The sequence below is a fragment of the Physeter macrocephalus genome, chromosome 15, assembly GCF_002837175.3.
Source record: "Physeter macrocephalus isolate SW-GA chromosome 15, ASM283717v5, whole genome shotgun sequence".
NCBI classification, from domain to species: Eukaryota; Metazoa; Chordata; class Mammalia; order Artiodactyla; family Physeteridae; genus Physeter; species Physeter macrocephalus.
The window spans coordinates 7,988,652-8,007,808 of record NC_041228.1 but is presented as its reverse complement, the minus strand read 5'-3'; the positions used below and the strand labels follow the sequence as shown (position 1 = coordinate 8,007,808).

General features: G+C 51.5%; 1 protein-coding gene across 19 annotated transcripts in view; it reads left to right on the top strand.

Moving 5' to 3' along the window:
* Positions 1 to 19,157, top strand: part of LOC102988973 (thyroglobulin) — a 144,641-nt gene that overhangs the window by 21,267 nt on the left and 104,217 nt on the right. For 14 of the 19 annotated variants that reach the window (XR_003683451.2, XR_003683453.2, XR_003683452.2 and 11 more), the window contains 9 exons: positions 2,722 to 2,961; positions 4,120 to 4,338; positions 5,433 to 5,570; positions 6,169 to 6,246; positions 6,808 to 6,920; positions 8,941 to 9,043; positions 10,108 to 10,308; positions 15,590 to 15,802; positions 17,127 to 17,281. Coding sequence is in view for 14 of the 19 variants with exons in the window: in XM_028500614.2 (XP_028356415.2) it covers positions 2,722 to 2,961; positions 4,120 to 4,338; positions 5,433 to 5,570; positions 6,169 to 6,246; positions 6,808 to 6,920; positions 8,941 to 9,043; positions 10,108 to 10,308; positions 15,590 to 15,802; positions 17,127 to 17,281 (1,460 nt within the window). In the remaining 5 variants the exon portion in view is untranslated. The remainder of the gene's footprint in view (positions 1 to 2,721; positions 2,962 to 4,119; positions 4,339 to 5,432; positions 5,571 to 6,168; positions 6,247 to 6,807; positions 6,921 to 8,940; positions 9,044 to 10,107; positions 10,309 to 15,589; positions 15,803 to 17,126; positions 17,282 to 19,157) is intronic. The other 5 variants (XM_028500618.2, XM_028500619.2, XM_028500620.2 and 2 more) reach the window with 4 other exon arrangements.

Sequence of the window (19,157 nt, the reverse complement as noted above, 5' to 3'; positions counted from 1 at the left end):
TCCCTGGGCATCTTGAACAGCCTGGAGACCCACTACTAGGGTTCTCCTTTAACATGTCAAGTCCTAGCAATGAGCTAACCTTCAAAGTCAACACACAGATGTCAGCATGACTGTTATATAAGAAGTCTCATGTATGTTTTGAGATTCTCTGGACCAATGGTCAGGTCTCCTACACGGGGACATTCCTGTAATTTTAGATGATTTAAGGCTGCATTTGCTCCTCTTTGGATCTAATTTTGGGGCCTGAATTGCTGATACCAAAAGCACCTAGTGAATTCAGTAGCTAGTCTTATTCACTTTGAGACCTTATTCACCAAAGCGTTGGAGCTGGCCTTAGAATATACCATCTCTCACTGAGTAACGTGAGGTTGTGTAGAGTAGACCACCCGGGTGTATAGAATAATCCACTGGGAAGAAAGTATTAGAACTTCCATTTATATTTAGCATTTTATCTCTTCCTTTAAAATTTCTGTTTTTGTTTTTGCCATTAATTGTTGACAGCTGAAACAGCTGAGAAAACTGTTCCCAGCACATTATCATACTGGTACATACGTATGCTTTATAAATAAAGAAATGCACATGTTTTGGGGGTGCATGTTCAAACTTTTTCGTTGATGCGGGTGTCTTATCAGAAGGGCTTGGTGGCCATTGGTTCAGGGCCCTGATGGTCAGAGTGGACTCGAGCAGCATCAGCACCGCTTTGGGAACTTGTTAGCAATTCAGAATCTCGGACCCCACCTGCTTAATCAAAATCTGCATTTCCGCAAGATCCCCAGGTGGATCTAACGCTCCCTAAAGTTTGAGAAGGATGGACCTAGAAGACGGAGCTCTAGGCATCTTGAATCCGGGTTCTGCTACCTCCCACTCTGTGAGCTAGAGAAAGGTCGTTCCTCTTAGTCTTAGTTTCACCTGTAAAGTCTGGGTTGTGACAGATAACTACTTCAGAAGTGTTGGTGTGAGACTTATAGCAGTTAATAGATGGAAAGTGCCAGGTCCAGTACGTAGAAAGTCCTCAACTAACTGGATTAATACAACTGACAGTAAGTAAGGAGGTGACCAGAAACTTCCTACACACATGCAGGGATGATGGCTCCTGCCTTTAGGGGTATGATGTCAGGTCCTGTCCATATTGCCATCTCTGGCCTGTTTGCAGTTTGCTTTCTTCACTTCGTATGCATTTATGGACCACCTCCTGTGTGCACTGTGCTGTGTGATGGGGAAACAATCACGAGAAAGTTATGGTGTCTGTCCTCCAGGGGGCTCAGAGCCTAGTGTGGGAAACTGACTTGTCATCGGGTAATAAACTGAAATGATAGAACAGAAGTGTGAACACAGAAGACACGATGGAGGATGCCCAGAGAATGGGGCTACTCACTGAATGGGGAGTTGAGGAAAGATTTGCATGGCCTCAGCTTCTGGATCGTGAGGGATGTTTGCCCAGCCCTTCCTGACAGAGGAAATAGATGTGCCGAGTCAGGGAGACTGTGAAAGGGTCTGCTTTGTTGGGGATGGGTGGAGAAAGGTGGTAGGAAGGGGGTCAGGGTACTTAGGAGGGAATGATAGAAGGAGAGACTAAAGGTAAATTGGGGCCAGATTTTCAAAGGTCTTAAGTGTCCAGTTATGGAATCTTCATTCTATTCTGAAAGACATGAGCAGTAAGCATAGACTTTTGAATGTGAACTTTTGCTTCAGGGATTCCAAATCCGTGGGATCGAGAGAATAGATTTTTTGATCAAGAGCATCCACAGAAATCAATGTCTTCAAATCCCAGATGTCAAGAGTTTCTGGTAGTCCTGTGCTCTCAGAAGAATCTACTGAACACATTCACTGTTGAATTCAGTGTGATTGGCTGAAATAAATATGGCTGGGTGGTTTTTTATAGTAGTAACAATTTCAAGGACAGCATGTACCAGACATGTGCCAACCGCTTCAGCTGTCACACTCATAGAATAATTACAAAAACCCTATGGGGTAGATTCCCTGATTATCCCCATTTCACAGATCACAAGACTGAAGCTCAGAAAAGTTAAGCACATTATTACACAGCTGATAGGTGATCATGCTGACATTTGAACCCAGAGGTCTGTGAGAGTCATGCTCTTTCCTTTTCACAAGAATAACTCTTTACTAGATTACAATGCCTCCTTTCAACTTTTGATATCCATCCATCCATTCCCGCATTTATCCATCTATTATCCATCAATCCATTCATCTGTCCATCCTTCCATTTGAGGCAGCTGGTCAACATCACTGGTTCTAGAGTCATACTGACTAGACTGGAATTCTGAAGCAACTCTTTGCCAGCTAGGAGCTTGTTTAAAGTTATATGACTTCACCATGACTCAGTTTGTCATCTGTAACACACAGATAATAATAACATCATATTCCGCTGTTTAATAAATTAAATTGTTTGTGTAAATGTTCATAGTACAATGCCTGGCATGAAATAAACATTAACTACTACTAATCTTCTTACAAAATAGATACTCCATAAATGTTGAGTGAATGCAATTGTGGAGACAAAACAGAAAGAACCTTTCAGGTTGTGGAAAGAGCTGAGGTGAAGGAAACAGCTGAGGCAGAAATATGTGTGAGTGAGTGTGTGTGTGTGTGTGTGTGTGTGTGTGTGTGTGTGTGTGTACATGCTCACATACTTCAAAGGGGTCAAAGGGAGCAACACAAGGTGGATGAATCCATCCGTGATGTCTTTGACTCCCCTAGGTCCTGGCTCTTGTGAGGAAGTGAAGCTTCGTGTCCTGCAGTTCATTAAGGAAGCAGAAGAGATCGTCATGGATTCCAACAGTTCTCGGTTCCCTCTGGGAGAGAGTTTCCTAGCTGCCAAAGGAATCCGGCTGACGGATGAGGAGCTGGCCCTTCCTCGCCTCTCCCCGCCCCGGGAGACTTTCTTGGAGAAGTTTCTGAGCGGGAGTGATTATGCCATTCGATTGGCAGCTCTGTCCAGTGAGTGCCCCGTGCTTCTGGTTTCTTGTTCCTTCTTTGGGGGAAGCAAGAGCTTGAATTAGTTCCTCTTCAGTCATCTTCAGGACTGTGGTTTCCCTGGGCCCATGGATTCCGGAAAAGACAAAGGCTTTTTGTGATCCCAGCCAAAGCTGGACTTTTGCACACCTCTCCAAGATGTTCCCCCAGTCCTCCAGCAGAGCCCCTTGGGGGCAGGTCTTCGCATTTTGTATTGCAGATGGTGCCTGCCGCGCACCAGGAAGCCGAGCATTCTGGTTAAAAGGTTCAGATATGTGAGCCCCAAATGTTCCTACTCCCCTCATGGCCCGTTCTGAGGCTTCCCTCCATTTCCAAGGATTCAGGAACACCCCTCCAAGGGGGAAAGGAGAGGAACCCTCCGAACTGAGGAACTTCTGGGTTTAGGCACCTTCCTTATGTGAGCGAATCTAATCCAGGTAGTAATTCCAAAAAGCACAGCTTAGTACCTGCATATAACAGAAATATGCTCGGAGGACTGACACTGCTCTGGCCTAATAACAGCTCAACATTAGTTGAAATGTACCTCTGGCCAGGCGCTTCCTGTGCTAAGCAGATTACCAGATCTTTGCATTTGATCCTCCAACAGCTCCATGAGAATGATGCTATAATCACCATCTTTGATTCTTTTCAAATGTGGAAACAGAGGTGAAGTCACATGCCCAAGTTCACCCGATTAATAACTAGCAGAGCCTGGGTGCGATGCTGTTGGTTTGGCCCCTGGGCCTCTGTCCCATGCCCCTGCTCCCTGGTATGGCCAGGCTCGGAGCCTGGATTGGTCTCATCCCAGGGCCCCATCTCGTCCTCCAGCCCCTGCAGCTGCTCTGGCAGCAGGGTCCCATGTCCCTGCAGTCCTCTCGCTGACCCCGCACCACCTTGGCAGGGAGAACCGATTCCTCTATCTCCAAGCATACCCGAGTTCCCAGCCCCTTGTCAACTTAGCCAATTCCCTGTCAGGGGTTCTCTGGGCTTGGGTCACAAAACAGCAAAGCAGTGCTCCCCTCACCACATCTGCACCGAGGTGAAGAGCGCCCACACCTGCAGGCTGGAGCCTCCCTGCTTTCATGTTCCTGGCATGTCTGCTGCCACCTTGACATTGGGTTTCGCTTGTCTTTATTTCCCTAGCCACATGTGAGAGTCTCCCCAGAGCCATCTTTGTTTCCTGCTTCTCTCCCTCGCCAGCCATCTCTTTTGGAGGACAAGGCGCCCGTCTTACTCTTTATACCCTGGGCCCTGGCACAGCACTCAGCAGAGAGCGGGGACCTGGAAAATGTTGCTTGACCACCCTTGGTTCTTGCCTCCTCTTCTCTTCTCTTCTCCCTCCTTCCCTCCCCTCACGCCCAGGTACTTTCTTTCTCTGCTCCTTGGAGACTTGGAGATTCTGCTTTGGGCAGGAAACCAGTTTTTTAAACTTTTGTGCATGGGCAGGGTATGGTGTAATCAAAGAGACGGGGAGGGACTGATGCCCCTTGAGTTGTGACCACATTGGTTAGGGAGGGAAATTTAGAGGAAGGGGAGAGAGAATGGTTGGTACCACAAGGATTTATTCGCTGAGTGGTATGATGGCATGTGTTCCTCAGAAGTCAGGCTAAGGAAGTTCCCCTCCACCGAGCCACTGGCTCTGATTTTGCATGTCTGACATCACTGGGAAAAAAGGAAGTGTCTCTAGAGAAGGACCGGGATTGGTCACTTTCCTTGGCATCCCTCCAGATGAGAAGAGGCACGTCTGCTGTTGCAGAGGAGAGGGAGCGCTTGGTGTGCAGACCTCCATGTCCTGTAGAGTATGGGGATTGAAGGCCCAGCGCAGAAAGAGATTAAGGGCCACCAAGTGTCTTTGACCATCAGAACATGGTAGCAGTGTCCCAGGGCCTCATGAGGGGGAGGGGTGGGCGCAGGAGGAAAGGTAGCTGCTACGCAGCTGTGCCTGGCACAGAGTCAACGTGTGATAAGGGTCATCAGTGATCACTGCTATCTCATGTGCCTGAAGACACTGTGTTGACCTGATCAGCTCTAAAGGAGAATTCCCGAAGAAGGAGAAACACTGATTCCATTCCTTCAAACTTCATCCGACACTTTTCTTTTCTTTTTTCTTTTCGGCCGCGCCTTGCGGCTTGCGGGATCTTAGTTCCCCCACCAGGGAGCAAATCCGTGCGCCCTGCGGTGGAAGTACAGAGTCCTAACCGCTGGACCACCAGGGAATTCCCGTCAGCTGACATTTTAGTTTTATGTTTTTTTACATTTTTATTTTTAATGGGCAATCTGGTGAGTGCCTACCCACTGCTCAGTGAGCCTATTTTGGGTGGAAGTGTTTGTCACATAAATAAAAAGGCTGCCTATGTTGAAACAGGGTCTGTGTGGCTGATCTCAAGATGGAGCCTACGCGGCCCGGGCTTTGCCAGTCAGGCACTCACATCTCTGCTCCTCTCTCCTGACTCCAGCCTTTGACTTCTACCAGAGACTCCGTGTCCACCTGGGCAAATCCCCACGGGCATCCACCCCTCTGCGGTCCAGCCCCTACGTGCCCCAGTGTGATGCATTTGGAAGTTGGGAGCCCGTACAGTGCCACGCCGCGACTGGTGAGGGGGGCGGGCGCCCTGGGGAGGCCAAGTGACACCACTTAGAGGAAAGAGCCCGGCCCAGCGGGGCAAGTGAGCTGGACTCTAGGCCCCTGTTTGGCGGCTGGGGGCAAGTCCTTTAGTTTTTCTGGCCTCTGGTTGTCCCATCTGTACAATGGGAGCAGTGGCCTTCTAGCAGCCCAAAGGTCACGTGAGTGGTTGCTGAGGTGTCTGGGTGTTAAGGCCTGTGATTGGGGACAACGTTGGGGAGGGCAGACAGACGGGAGGATGGGAGAGGGACCTTACTGGCACTGCTATGCATGCAAAGAAGGAAAGTTTTTAAAATTTTTAAAAGATTTTTATTGGAGTACAGCTGATTTACAATGTTGTGTTAGTTTCTGCTATACAGCAAAGTGAATCAGTTATGCATATACATATAGCCACTCTTTTTCAGATTCTTTTCCCCTATAGGCCATTACAGAGTATTGAGTAGAGTTCCCTGTGCTGTACAGTAGGTCCTTGTTCGTCATCTGTTGTATATATAGTAGTGTGTACTGCGGAACTCTCGGGGCGGGTCCCTCAGGACACTTCCTGAACTCTGGCTGTGGCTCTTTTCCAGGGCACTGCTGGTGTGTGGACGGGAAGGGAGAGTACGTCCCTACCTCGCTGGCTGCCCGCTCGCCTCAGATCCTGCAGTGTAAGAGGAGCCCCCCTGACCCGGGCGCTGGGCTCTCTAGTGGGTGGTGCCCGCTCCCAGCCTGGGGAGGCTACGTGGGCCCGCCCTTCAGACCAGACGAGTCCCTGAGGGCAGCCAGACCACACCTCCCCTAGTCCCCAGGCCTGGAAGACTCTCCCTGACCTTGGCCCTTCCTAATTGGTGCTCCTCGTTTCCCAGGTGGAGAGAGGCAGCTGCGGGGGGAGAGGGAGCCCCAGGTCTCCCCGCTGCACCTGCTCCCTGGGCAGTTTCCGCCACTTCTGTACTTTCAGCAGCCACCTCACATCTGGTCTATAGTCCAACCTCTCTCCTGAGTTCGGACCCATGCAATCAAGCGCTCACATTACATCTCAGAGATGATACGTCCCATGGGGTCTTTGTCCCTGAATCTCAGCCTGCTTCTTCTCTGAGGTTCCAGCTCTCTGTATAAGGCACCTCCATCCACTCAGATGCACGGCTCTGACACTCGGGCCAGCCTGGGCTACCTACCCTTCCTTGGCACCCATGGCCTGTCTGTTAAGAGGTCCCCTCTCTCCCCGCCAGGCCCCACCAGCTGTGAGAAGTCTCGAGCCAGGGCGCTGCTTTCCAGTTGGAAACAGGCTGGTTCCCAAGGAAAACCATCTCCAAAAGACCTGTTCATCCCAACCTGCTTAGAGGTAAGCCCTGAAGGCCCAGGAAGGTTTGAGAGGAAGCTAGAACTTCCTGGATGGTGATTTTTCTAGTTTTCAATAAATTTGTTTTAGTTGAAAACTCACAGGAGTTCTAGACCTGGGTTTTTGTCCCATCCCTGGCCGACCCTAGCTGTGTGAACTTGGGTAATTTACTTACCTTCTCTGTGCTTCTCTGTACTTTGTTTTATCCTAAGATCAGGCCACATTTTAATCTTCCCTAGCGCTAGGATTGTTTTGAGGCCCTAAGGAAATATCTTTAATGAAAACTCTTTGAAAAATAATCTACACATATATAGTTTCTGAGGCCATTTGCCACATCACCATGCTCGTCACATTTCAGCTTCTCAACATAAATGGGGGACGTAATATATTTCCTTCCGCAGCTCCCTGGATGGTTGTCATGATTTAGTGCAGTGACTGATGTGAAAGCTCTTAGAGAAAGGCTTCTTGCTGGAATCAACCACTTAGGTGCCAAATGATGGAAATCTCTGTGCCTCAGGCCCCTTTCCCTGAAGTAGGGGTGATAGGAACACCACCACCCACTCTGCTAGGCTCCAAGGGGCTCCAAGAAAATCAGATGAAATCAGCAGTGTAGAGGTTAGTGAAACTGCAAATTACTGAGCAAAAGTTTCCTTATTATTGTTCCTCATTATTATTATTGTTTGGTGCTGTAAACATGGACCCCAATTATGATGAAGTTTTATAGAGAAATTTAACCTTTTATTTTGGCTGCCAGTCGCCTACTGCTGGAATGAGAGTCTGCTCCATCATCCGGGGTGGCGAGTTCACCCGTGGAGAAGGAGAGGCAGAAACCACAGCTCTGACGGAGGGAAAAGGGCAGGTCCTGAGAGCAGAGGTCCCGAGAACCTCTGATCATGTGGTTTCCCAGCCTGTCTCCTGGAGGACCCAGGTGCCAGGAAACAGGACCCAAGACGTCCACTGCCCAAACTGGATGGCTATTATGCCTTGGACCCAACTCCCGAAGAAAAGTCATGTTAATGGCTAAAGTGTTCTCAATTTTAAGTCTTTATCCCATATTTTCTCAAACCTTTGCTTGGCTTTGACTCTTACCTGTGTAGCTAAAAAGCCGAGCGCCCAGGGGCGCATCACCTGATTTCTCTGGGCCTTTCTGAGTAGAATGAGGACGTGGGCTCCCTACCTCCCAGGGACTGAATGACACCCCCGGGGAGGGGGGGGCCTCCTGGTTCTGTTCTCTGTAAATGTGCTGTTATGATGGACATTTCTTGTCTGTGAACATGGCATAGCAGAGTGTAAAATGAACAAGTGCCCAAGGAAAGCTCAAGGAAACCTCCAGTGATGGCCAGGAAGCTTGGAGGAGCTGCCCTCTCCCCGACACCTGCTGTTACACACACTCAGGAGAGACGATGTTTTCTTGCATCAAGGGTTCTGAGAAGGAACATGCTCAAGGGTCCATCTAGTCCCACCTCCTTCTTTTTAGATGAGGAAACTCTCCCCAGTGAATCGAAGGAACTTTCCCAGCATCCCCCAGCTGGCCCTGGGACAGGCCGAGGAGACGGGCCCTGGTCAGGGTTTGGGTGGCTGCCTTTTACCTTTTCTTTATTCCCTGTTACAGGTGTTACAGACTCCCTTTCTCTGAGGGATGCTTGTTGAAAATCATTTCTGGAATGGGGGCCATTATTTCAAGAGAGTGGCTGGGCTTTGGGGCTGGACGGGTTTAGGCCCAGCCCGGGTCTGCCATTTCCCAACCTATGGGATGTTGTTCTATCACTTTCCCTCTCTGAGTGAGCCTCAGTTTCCCCCACCCTAAAATGTGTTAACTGTGGTTCTTGTCTCATGGGGTTGTTATAATCACCAACTCAAATAATGTATGTAAAGGGTCTGGAAGAGGACAGCACCTCCCCGCCCTCTCCATTTGGAGAAGCCATCCCCAGTAGTTCTGAAGGAGCATTCTTGACATCTGGCTACCAACCTATCAGCTACAAAATCACCTTCCCTTGGTGACACGACCTCGGCTTTGTCTTAGACAGGAGAGTTTGCCAGGCTGCAGGTGTCAGAGGCCAGCACCTGGTGTGTGGACCCGGCCTCAGGAGAGGGCACGCCGCCGGGCACAAACAGCAGTGCCCAGTGTGAGTATGGCTCCTCCCCCGTCACCCCCTTCCCCACCCATGAGCGCCGGGTGTGGAGCTCAAGAGCTGGGGCTTCACGTCCCAGCTCGGCCACTTCCAGAGCTGTGCAAGCCTCTAACCTCACTGGGCCTCAGTTTTCTCACCTATGAAATAGGGGCGATATTCCTCCACCTCAGTGGGTTCTTGGGAGAAATACACACAGCAGGGATTGGGGCTGTGCTTCGTAACTAGAGGCGCAAACCAGCGCTGGTCCCTATTAAAGTGGGCACTGGTGCTTTCGTGGGGGACCAGCTGTGCAGCACCGATGCCACCACAGGCTCCAGCCTGGCTCCACCATCTGGCTTCCACGGTGAGGTCAAGACAATGTCCCTAAAGTGCAGATGTGTTTATGTCCCTCCTCTGCCTGGAACCCATCGACACTCCCCGTGGTCCTTAGGGCCAGGCTCTTTGCTGTGGCTCATGGGCCCCTGTGTGCCTGGCTCCTGTATCTTCTTTCGCTTCTCTTATTTCTCCGTCTCAGCATCAAGATCCAGGTTTAATAAACTGTAGTCAGACTTTTCAAGCAGGCAGACACTCTCTTCCCCCAGGGCCTTAATGTGTTCTGGTTCAGCCTCTGCAAACCTCCCACCTCTCCCCCTACCAGCTGGATAAGTCTTACTCAGCCCACCCTTTGGTCCCTCCAGGAAGCCTTTGCGGGCCTCTCCCTTCCACGGCTGAGTTCACTACCTTCCTACGGACTCCTAAACTGCCCTGCACATCTCCTGTTGTCGCCCTTACCATCTGAACTCTGGTTGCTCACTTACTTGTTAGATATCCTTTAAGACTCTAAGCTCCTTGAGGGCAGGCAGTGTGTGTGCGTGTGTGTGTGTGTGTGTGTGTGGGGAGCAGATAGGGGAGTACAGACCTGAGCGAGGCCCAGGCTTTGCTCTGTCCTAGTTCGCCCCAGTGGGGAGGCAGCCCCAGACCCTGGGGCCCTGCAGGCAGGTGGCAGTCGGTGGTGGGTGGTGACAAGGGCTGTGGCAGTTCAGGGGCAAAGAGCCCATGTCGCTTGTCTTTGCGTCAAGGCCCGAGCCTCTGTGAAGTGCTCCAGAGTGGAGTTCCCTCCAGGAGAGCCAGCCCTGGCTATGCCCCAGCCTGCACGGCGGAGGATGGAGGCTTCTCCCCAGTGCAATGCGACCCGGCCCAGGGCAGCTGCTGGTGTGTCCTGGGCAACGGAGAGGAGGTGCCCGGGACCCGCGTGGCTGGGAGTCAGCCGGCCTGTGAGAGTAAGTGGTGATGCCGCAGAGGGGCTCCCTGGGCTGGTGGGGTCCTGCTCATCTCTTCCTTTGTCCCGGCTGGGGTTGGGGGACTCCAAAGGTGCCAGGACAGTGGGGGCAGGAAGGGAGACAAGGGAACCACAAGAGGGATGTGGTCGCAGTTGATTCCCGTGATGCTGAAACTGCGTCTACTTCCTACCAATGCCCAGCCCTGGGGCTCAAACCAAGGAGAGCCCGTGCGGGGATCTCCTGAGCCGGCGCCTGACAAAGCTGAGGCGCTGGCCTGCTGAGGGGTGCCGGGTCTTGGTCTCCCCATCCTCGAGTGGGGAGGAGGGTACAGACAGTGTACCCTCCTCAGTGTGGGTGGGTCCATCCCAGCCAGGGAGCTTTAGAAATCCGTGGAGGTGTTGATCTGTTTATTTTTATTTCTAGTTTAAAAATCATTTGGATATCAAATATTGAAACATATTTCTTATGAATATATATTATACTATTGAAATACATTATTACTTATTAAAATATATTATTTAATTATCAATTACTTATCTTTCATTCCTCCTATATACTCAAGTCACAGGACAATGCAGTCATGCTAAAATTTATGGGCACAGGTAGGTTACATTATCTGTGACTTTCGTTTCAGAACAGTAAATGAAGACATTGCAAAATATTTATTACAAATTGTGATGTAGGGTCTGGCAGGGTTGAGGAATATTGCACTAAATACTAATTTTATTGCAATTGTCTTTCTTTTGCTGTCCTTATTGTTTCGTTGCCTTATTTTTAACTTTTGCGGTCTATAAGCAACATTTTGGAACTGCTGACGTATTTAATTAGGTCTAGTGATTTCTATGCATAGAGAGAATTTTTATATTTGTAAATTTATATTTATATTGTAAAGAGACAGGGGGTCTCTTCAAAGGAAGGGTGGGAAGGAAGAGTCACCTGCTCTCTTTGTGGGGCTCTGTCCCCTTCTGTCCATTTCCTCACCTGCCCCTACCCTATGGCGTGTGCCCATGGCTCTAACCACACACGTTTTCTCCCAAGCCCCCAACTCTCCCTCTCTGTATGGGGCCTGCTTCAAGGGCCTCAGCAGCTTCCATCATGCAGGGAACATAGTAGGTGCACGATGGGTGATCGGACGCCCATGGGTAGAGCTCCCTGCCAGATGCTGCCGAGAGAAGTGATGCGGCAGCCTTAGGGTCGGACGCCGTGCACATTGAACTTGCAGGGCATCTAAGAGTGGTCTGCACTGTCCGGGACCCAGGAAACAGCCTGATGTGTCTCCTGCAGGAACAGGTCCGGAAGCACAGCTCTTCTGGGGTCTGGGAAGACTCCATGCGGCTTGGCCTTGCAGGATTCCATGATAATAACTCACCTGTGCAGAGATTTACCTGTTAAAATGTGCTTTTCACATTACTTATCCCATTTTTGCCTCCCATTATACAGATGGCAAAACTGGGACTCACAGAAGCTCGTTAATATGTTGAAAGCCACACCGCTGGCAAATGGAACAGCCAGCACTAATGAAGCCCCTTCCTGCTGACCTACTGCAGAGCGTGGTGGAGAAAGCTCAGATGTAGGGGCCAGACAGACAGACCTGAGTGTCAGCTCTGCCACCTCCCTTGCTGGGTGACCTTGGGCTAGTCCCTTAACCTCTCTGGACCACAGGTTCCCAATCTGTGAAATGGGCATGGGGAATCGTAGCTATTTCTTAGAGTCATCGTTAAGATTAATTCAAACAGTCTCTGTAAACAGCTTCACCTGGTGGCTCAGAGGGCAGCCTCCAGGGCCAGGCCTGGCTCCCCATTTGCTGCTACAGGACTTAGAGCAGAAACTTAAGGTCCCACTGCTTCGGGGTCCTCACCTGTGGGATGAGGGTGACGACAGTCTTGCCTCACAGAGATGCTGTGAAGATGAAATCAGTTCTTGGGAGACGCTTGGGCGGCCCTGGCATGCAGTAAACGCGCCGTGTGCACGAGCTCCTGTATGAGGGGCTGGAAGCAGGATCTGGTTTCTAGTCCAATCACCAGCACGTGCCCCAGGCAAGCCACTCAGCTCTTTTGAGCCTTCGTTCTCCTCACCTCTAAAATGGCAATGAGGGCTTCCCTGGTGGCGCAGTGGTTGAGAGTCCGCCTGCCGATGCAGGGGACACGGGTTCGTGCCCCGGTCCGGGAGGATCCCACATGCCGCGGAGTGGCTGGGCCCGTGAGCCATGGCCGCTGGGCCTGTGCGTCCGGAGCCTGTGCTCCGCAACGGGAGAGGCCACAGCAGTGAGAGGCCCGCGTACCGCAAAAATAAATAAATAAATAAATAAAATAAAATGGCAATGATGCAGTTATCCTTCGGAAGAACCGCGTGAGATTAAGGAGGTAGAGTTCCCTCTCCATGCCGGCCCGCTGTGGGTGTTCAGTTCACTTCAGTTTCCATACTTCTTCCTTTTTCCCTCCTCCCCGACCACGGAGGCTGGATGAGTCAAACCATAGCCAGGGAGTCTGCATTTCAGTGAAACTGGGGAAGAAGGCTGTGGGAAAGCAGGTTGCCGGGCAGGGTGAGAAACTGGTGAGAGGAACGTCCGTGTCTCAGACGACGCGGAGACCCCAGGAGGAGATGCCTTCCCAGCCAAGTCAAAGCACTCACTGGCCCACTCCCAAAAAAGGCCATGGAGGGGAACCAGAAGAGCCACAGGGTACAGAGCCATCCTGGGGGCCTGGAGGGGAACCTGCATTTATTGAGGTTTGCTCTGTGCACCTGGGGGCTCACATGTGCACATTCCTTCACTGACACCTCGCTTTTCACACACATATGCACATATGCCTGGCACACTCATGGAGAACATAGATTCTGGGGTCCGGTTTTGCCGTGTCCTAGCTCTCGGATCACAGGCAAGATATTTCCCCTCAGTGTGCCTCAGTGTTGGCATCTGGGAAATGAGGATAATGGGACCTACCCGACAGCTTTGTGGGGAGAATTGAAGGAGCTCATACTTAACAGTATCCCTGGCACATACCAAGGGCCACACAGTGGTTTTTAAATAGAGGTGTGGTATTGGAGGCTCAGGTGGTGAGGGGTTTTCCCTGGGGTCCCGCGGGAAGGATGAGAGTCAGTTCTGGGCCCACATATGGGTCCAGCTGGGGATCCTGCATGAATCCTGAGAGGGGCCTGGCCGAGTAGTTGCAGGAAGCCTCGGAGGACAGAGGAAAGAGCGTGGGCTGGAGATGCAGGGGCGCGCAGTTTCCAGTTCCGCTCTGCCTGGCGTGAGGAGGAGCTTGGCTTCGTCAGCCTCAGTGGCCTTGGCTGCAAGTGGGGGCCTGGCTGCTGGTGTGGGAAGCCCCTCGCAGGTCCTCGGCCCCTGGCCCGGGCGCCCTCCCACGTGAGAGCTCACAACTCAGCGGTGCTCTGGCTTTCCAGGTGCCCAAAACCTTACCTCCTGCACTTGGCCCACCTTGGTGGTCGGAAGTGCCGGGGACCTTTATCGCCATCCTAGAGGTCGGATGCGGAGGCTCAGAGACGTATGGGGCTGTGCACAGTCACGCGCTCAGCACGGAGGGGTGGAGTCCTCCCCCAGCCTGGCGAGCCCGCTGTCTAAGCCAGAAATAAGGCCGGGGCCTGGGAGACGTCCATGAGCCATTATAACACCGAGTGCTGAGGGCTCTGGAAAGGGTATGCTGGAGCCGGGGAGCCCAGGGAACAGCACCCTCCCATCCCTGAGCAGCACCAGACTAAAGGGCTTTTCCCTGCTGGGGTAGTGCTTCGATTCAAAGAACCAGCACTCAAGCCCTGGCTCTGTCCCTCCAAATCCTCAAACCTCAGTTTCGTCATCTGTAAAAGGGGGATGATAAAACCGGGGATACCTGCTTCATAGCTTTATTTTGAGTGAGGTCCAATTAAGTATTGATCATGACAGAGTTAAACAACCTCTAAAATTAGTGGTAAATATCAGCTATTATTTCTCTCAGAAGTTTACCCTCGTGGTGCATCAAATGCTGTTTCGTTGTTCTGAAAGGGTGAATTCACATCCTGTAATTTCCAATCAGGCAATAATGTATTACGCTTGTTGTTATTGTTAGTAATAATAATAACTAACATTAATGACCATTTATTAGCTGCCAGTAACTCCTCTGAGCTCTTTACATGCCTTAATTCATTTTGATTCACACCATTCCTAGGTGGTAGGCACTGTTGCTATCCTCACCATTTGATGGGTGAGAAAACGGAGTCACAGAGACAGTAATTAACTTGCTCTAGGGGGCTCAACTAGTAAATGATTGAGCCAGGATTCAAAGCTTGCAGGCTGGCCCCATAGCCCACAGGCTGACTCTTCCCATCCCCAGCGTATACATGGTACTTGGGAAGAGCCAACTCAATAAGCCCTCAAATTACAGTGCAAAATTTTGGCCAGAGGCCATCGTCTTTATTAGATAGAAGACCCAGGCTGCCCCCTGGAGATCAAAATGGGTCATTCTCCCATCTTTGAGGCCCCCAAGTACTCCTGAGTCACATGTGGGTTGCAGATTTTAAAGCCAGACATGTGCAGGCAGCAAGGCTATGCTTCAGAGTCAGATGATTAACTAAATCTCTAGCCAGGTGTGAAATTGTCACACGGGGTGTGTCTGCCCTTTAATTTACTTCGTTACTCACTTATTTAACACATACTCATGGAGCTTGTGTTCTGGGTCAGCATTGTGCCATGGCCTGGGTGAACAGAGGAAAGGGGTCCTCTTTCCTCTCGGAGCTCAATCCAGTGGGGAGACCAGAATGCAGATAGAGTCTTGAATAATTGATAACGCGGCAGGGGGGTTGTCTACTCCAAGTGGCCTGAGAGCTTAGAGAAAGGAGGCCTAAGTCAGCCTGGGAGAACCATGGAAGAGGTTAGACAGTTTGAGGGGTTGAACTGATAACAGAGGACCTGAAAAGGAACCTTCTAGGCAGATGAGCAGGCAGAGGGCAGGGCGTGGTGTGTGCAGCCAGCCTGCGGTCAGGGAACGACAGCTGTGGGGCCAAACGGGGCTGGAGGAGACCAGAGCGGAAAGAGGGAGTCGGGTGAGCAGGCGCTCGGGGGCTCTTGAGAGCCAAGTCCAGCTCCATTGCTTTGCCGGCGGCGGGGACTAGATTGGACACAGGAGCAGAAGGGCAGGGGATGAGGCCCGAACGCGGGGAGCTGGAGTTCAGGAAGATGACGAATGCGTAAATGAAGGAAGTGCGGTGGGGGTGAAAAGAAGTCGAGGAGGTGTGAGCCACTGCCTCGGCTGATGGGCAGGCGCCCACAGTGTCCCTTTCCTTCTCCTAGGCCCGCAGTGCCCCCTGCCCTTCAACGTGTCGGATGTGGCCAGCGGGGCCCTCCTGTGCGCGCCAGCCTCGGGCCCAGGAGGGGCTGCCGTGCAGCGGTGCCAGCTGCTGTGCCGCCCGGGCTACCGGAGTGCCTTCCCGCCGGGGCCGCTGCTGTGCAGCCTGCAGAGGAGACGCTGGGAGTCGCAGCCCCCTCAGCCCCGTGCCTGCCAGCGTGAGTGACCCCAGGAAGGGCTGCCTGGCGCCCCGCTCCCTCTCAGGGCTCGGGGCCGAGGCCTTCATTTTCCCCACCCGAGTGTAGCGTGTCCACCGTAAGCCAGGGGGCATCAGAGCAGGAGAGAAGGTCCAATGGAGCATTTTCTTCTAGAAGGAGCCGATGTGCTTCCCAGACCCCTGGGTGGGGAAGCTCTGTTTGTGCCTTCTGTGGAGCAATCTGCCCCTTGAGACACCTGCCATCATTTTGGGCTCTTGGATACAGGACTGCGTTCAGGATGCAGGTGCTCCAGTGGCCGTATTGGTTACTAGGGTGTTGGCAAGCTTAGAGCTGCTGGTCCGGCCTCTGAGAGGGACAGTGACACTGCCACGCCAGCCCTGCCCCCAGGTCCATCTGGAGCCCCGGGGTATGGAAGCCTTTCTGATCACTGCGGGCCTGGGCCATATGTAAATACGGGCAGAGCTCCTTCCTCCTGTTCTCAGAGCAAACCCACTTTCACATGCACGTGGCCGTGAGGCCACATCAGGCTCTGACTGCATCTGCCTTGGCAAAGGCTGGCTGTGGTTACTCACAGCCAGGCCAGGCGGGGGCGGACTCGGGCACCGGCACTGGGTCCACCCAGGACAGCGGGAGGGGCATTCAGGATAGAGACCCAGATCCTGGGACTGACTGTCACAAGGCTCTGGGGGGCTGGTAGAGCGTCAAAGGACAGTATTTGTCATAAAGCATTCTGAAATAGAGAATACTATCCAGAAAAATTTCAAAATGTGATTTGGACAAATAAGTGGCCTATTTCCCTGGATGATGACAGAGTGGCCTGAGCCAAAATTAAGACCAGACTGGTCACGACTGAGCAAGGGACTTGGGAGAAGAGAGGCACAGGTCCTGAGGTCCTAAAGTGGAGTGCAGGACTGCTGTGTACGACTGTGCAGGTTGTGCACTGAACAACCTTAGAGAAAGCCTTTCACATAGGCTGTGGTGAAGCTCTTAACTGGCCAAACCAGGTGCAGTGGCCCTGTTTGAGTGCAAGGTAGTATGGAAGATTTTCCAACAAGAATGTCCAGGTCCCATATAAACGTAAAGCAGCCTGGTTTAGAGGCTGAGGCAGGACTGAGTTTGCTGTGAGGGTGTGAAGTAATTTGAGACGAGCCGGCAAGCTAGGAAGTAGTTAGGCTCAGAGGGTGACAAGCAAGATGGCAGTGCTCGTGGGCTCCAAGCTAAATGAAGAAGGGTTATTTTTGCAGAGGAAAAACCAAACCAAGCAAAGAAAAGAATCCCACAGCTCTTCCGCCCCTGTCTGCTGACCTCTGGTGCTTGCCTGCAGGGCCCCAGCTGTGGCAGACTCTCTGGACCCAAGGGCAGCTCCAGCTCCAGCTCCCGCCGGGCAAGGTGTGCCATGCCGACTACGCAGGCTTGCTGCCGGCTTTCCAGATCTTCCTATTAGACGAGCTCACAGCCCGTGGCTTCTGTCAGATCCAGGTATGTGCCTGGCCTTCCGCACAAGGGGGCTTGGACTGAGCTGAGAGTCGCCGGGCAGAGAACCTCAGATTTCAAATGAACTTACAGTTCAACCCACGGTCCTTTTACCAATGGGCAAACTGAGGCCCAGGATGAGAAAATAACTCAGACAAGGCTAATGACATAGAGGCAGAAGCGGAGCTAGTATCCATCTCATCATTGGCCATTCTTTCTGCATAAAGATAGCAAAGCGAATGTGTGCTGAGTGCTTAGACTGCGCCAGGCACTGTGCATCCCTGAGTGTGGATTAGTTAATGCGATCCTCACTGGAACCCTATGATTATTGCCGTTTTATTACTAGAGGGTAAAAATAATTGGCCAGAGTCACACAGCTGGGAAATGGTAGAGCCAGGCCGGCTGACGTGAGGACAGAGCTATGGTCACCATATGGTACTGATCCCAACCATGAAGAAAGAGCCTGGGAACGGGGCAGGGAGGCTGCAGTGCTGCGACACGCTCTCTGAGCTGCTGTGCCGGGGCGGTCCTTCAATCTGTGAGGAGGCATCATGGATCCTCCTTGGAAGGAAAATGTTACATGCCAACTGGAAAGACATGGTTAGCAAAGAGTTTTTAGCTGTGTAATAGGCAAGGACTTTGGTGATTTGAAGTCCCAAGCGCTCACAGAGGGAGTCTTCAAAAGTCACTCAGTTAAATAAGTCCTGTCCTGCTCAAAGGCTGCTATCTCATCAGAGCAGCTCACTTCTAGCACCTCATGTGAAGAATTTCGGAGAACACACATTTTCACAAAACCAAATACAAAGAGTATTGATTTTAAAACACAGAGAAACAAATCTTGCCCCCTTTTATCTAAAGAAAGGCACTTGACAGCGGTATCAGCAATATGTATTGGTTCGTGAGCACTGGTTGTATTCCTGGTGCCAGGCTGGAAGCTCTACTTTCCTTGTCTCTGATGATTACAGCACCCTGCTCAGGGGGTATCATTAGCCCTTGATTGGTAGGTGAATTAACTAAAGCCCATGGAGAGTAAGTAAGTTGCCCGAGATTTCACATCACGGAGTAAGTCTAGACTCTCACTACACCAAATTTGTTCATTCTTTCACTCATTTTCTCCCTCCTTCATTCTTCCATTTAGCAAGTGTTTGGGTGCCTATTACAGGCCAAGCATGGTTTTAGGCACTGAGGATTGTCAGAGATAAACAGAGCCAGACACTAGTTACAGTGGCCAGGACAGATCTCATCAGTAACATGCTGGTCCTCAGCAGCTCTGCAGCCTCTCTGAAGCTAATTCAATCTGTAGCGTGTGGTAATGATAGTTCTGACTCCATAGGCCTGTTTTGGAGACTAAACTAGCTAACGTGTTTAAAGCGCTTCACGCAGGGCCTGAATAATGGAGGATGTTCAAAAAGCGTGTGCATTGCCTCCCGGGAATGCCAGGTGCCTGGCACACAGCAGTTCTCCTCCAGTGACAGCAGCACGAACCCCACATCCCCTGGTGCACCTGCACCCTGGGCGTCGTGGGGTGCACGGCACACAGTAGGTGCCTGGTACCAGTCTGTGGCTTGACTTGCCATTCGTGTTGAATGACCTCCTGCAGCCCAGGGCCTGTGTTGAGAGGGCATCGTCTGGACCCTGAATGAGGTGGTCGAGGTCTCTCGTGCAGCAGGCTGACAGCCAAGGTCCAGATCGACTCTGGATCGTGGGTTGGACAGATGTCACTTTCCTTCACAGACCCTTCCTTTTACACAGAACCTTCTCATTCACCTCTAGATGCCCAAGCTTCTGATAAACTAACACCCCCTGGGGCTTGATAGAGAAGCTCTTGCGATGTTGCTTTTGAAAGAGCACGATGGGAAGAGGGCCCAGTGAGGCCTGTGTT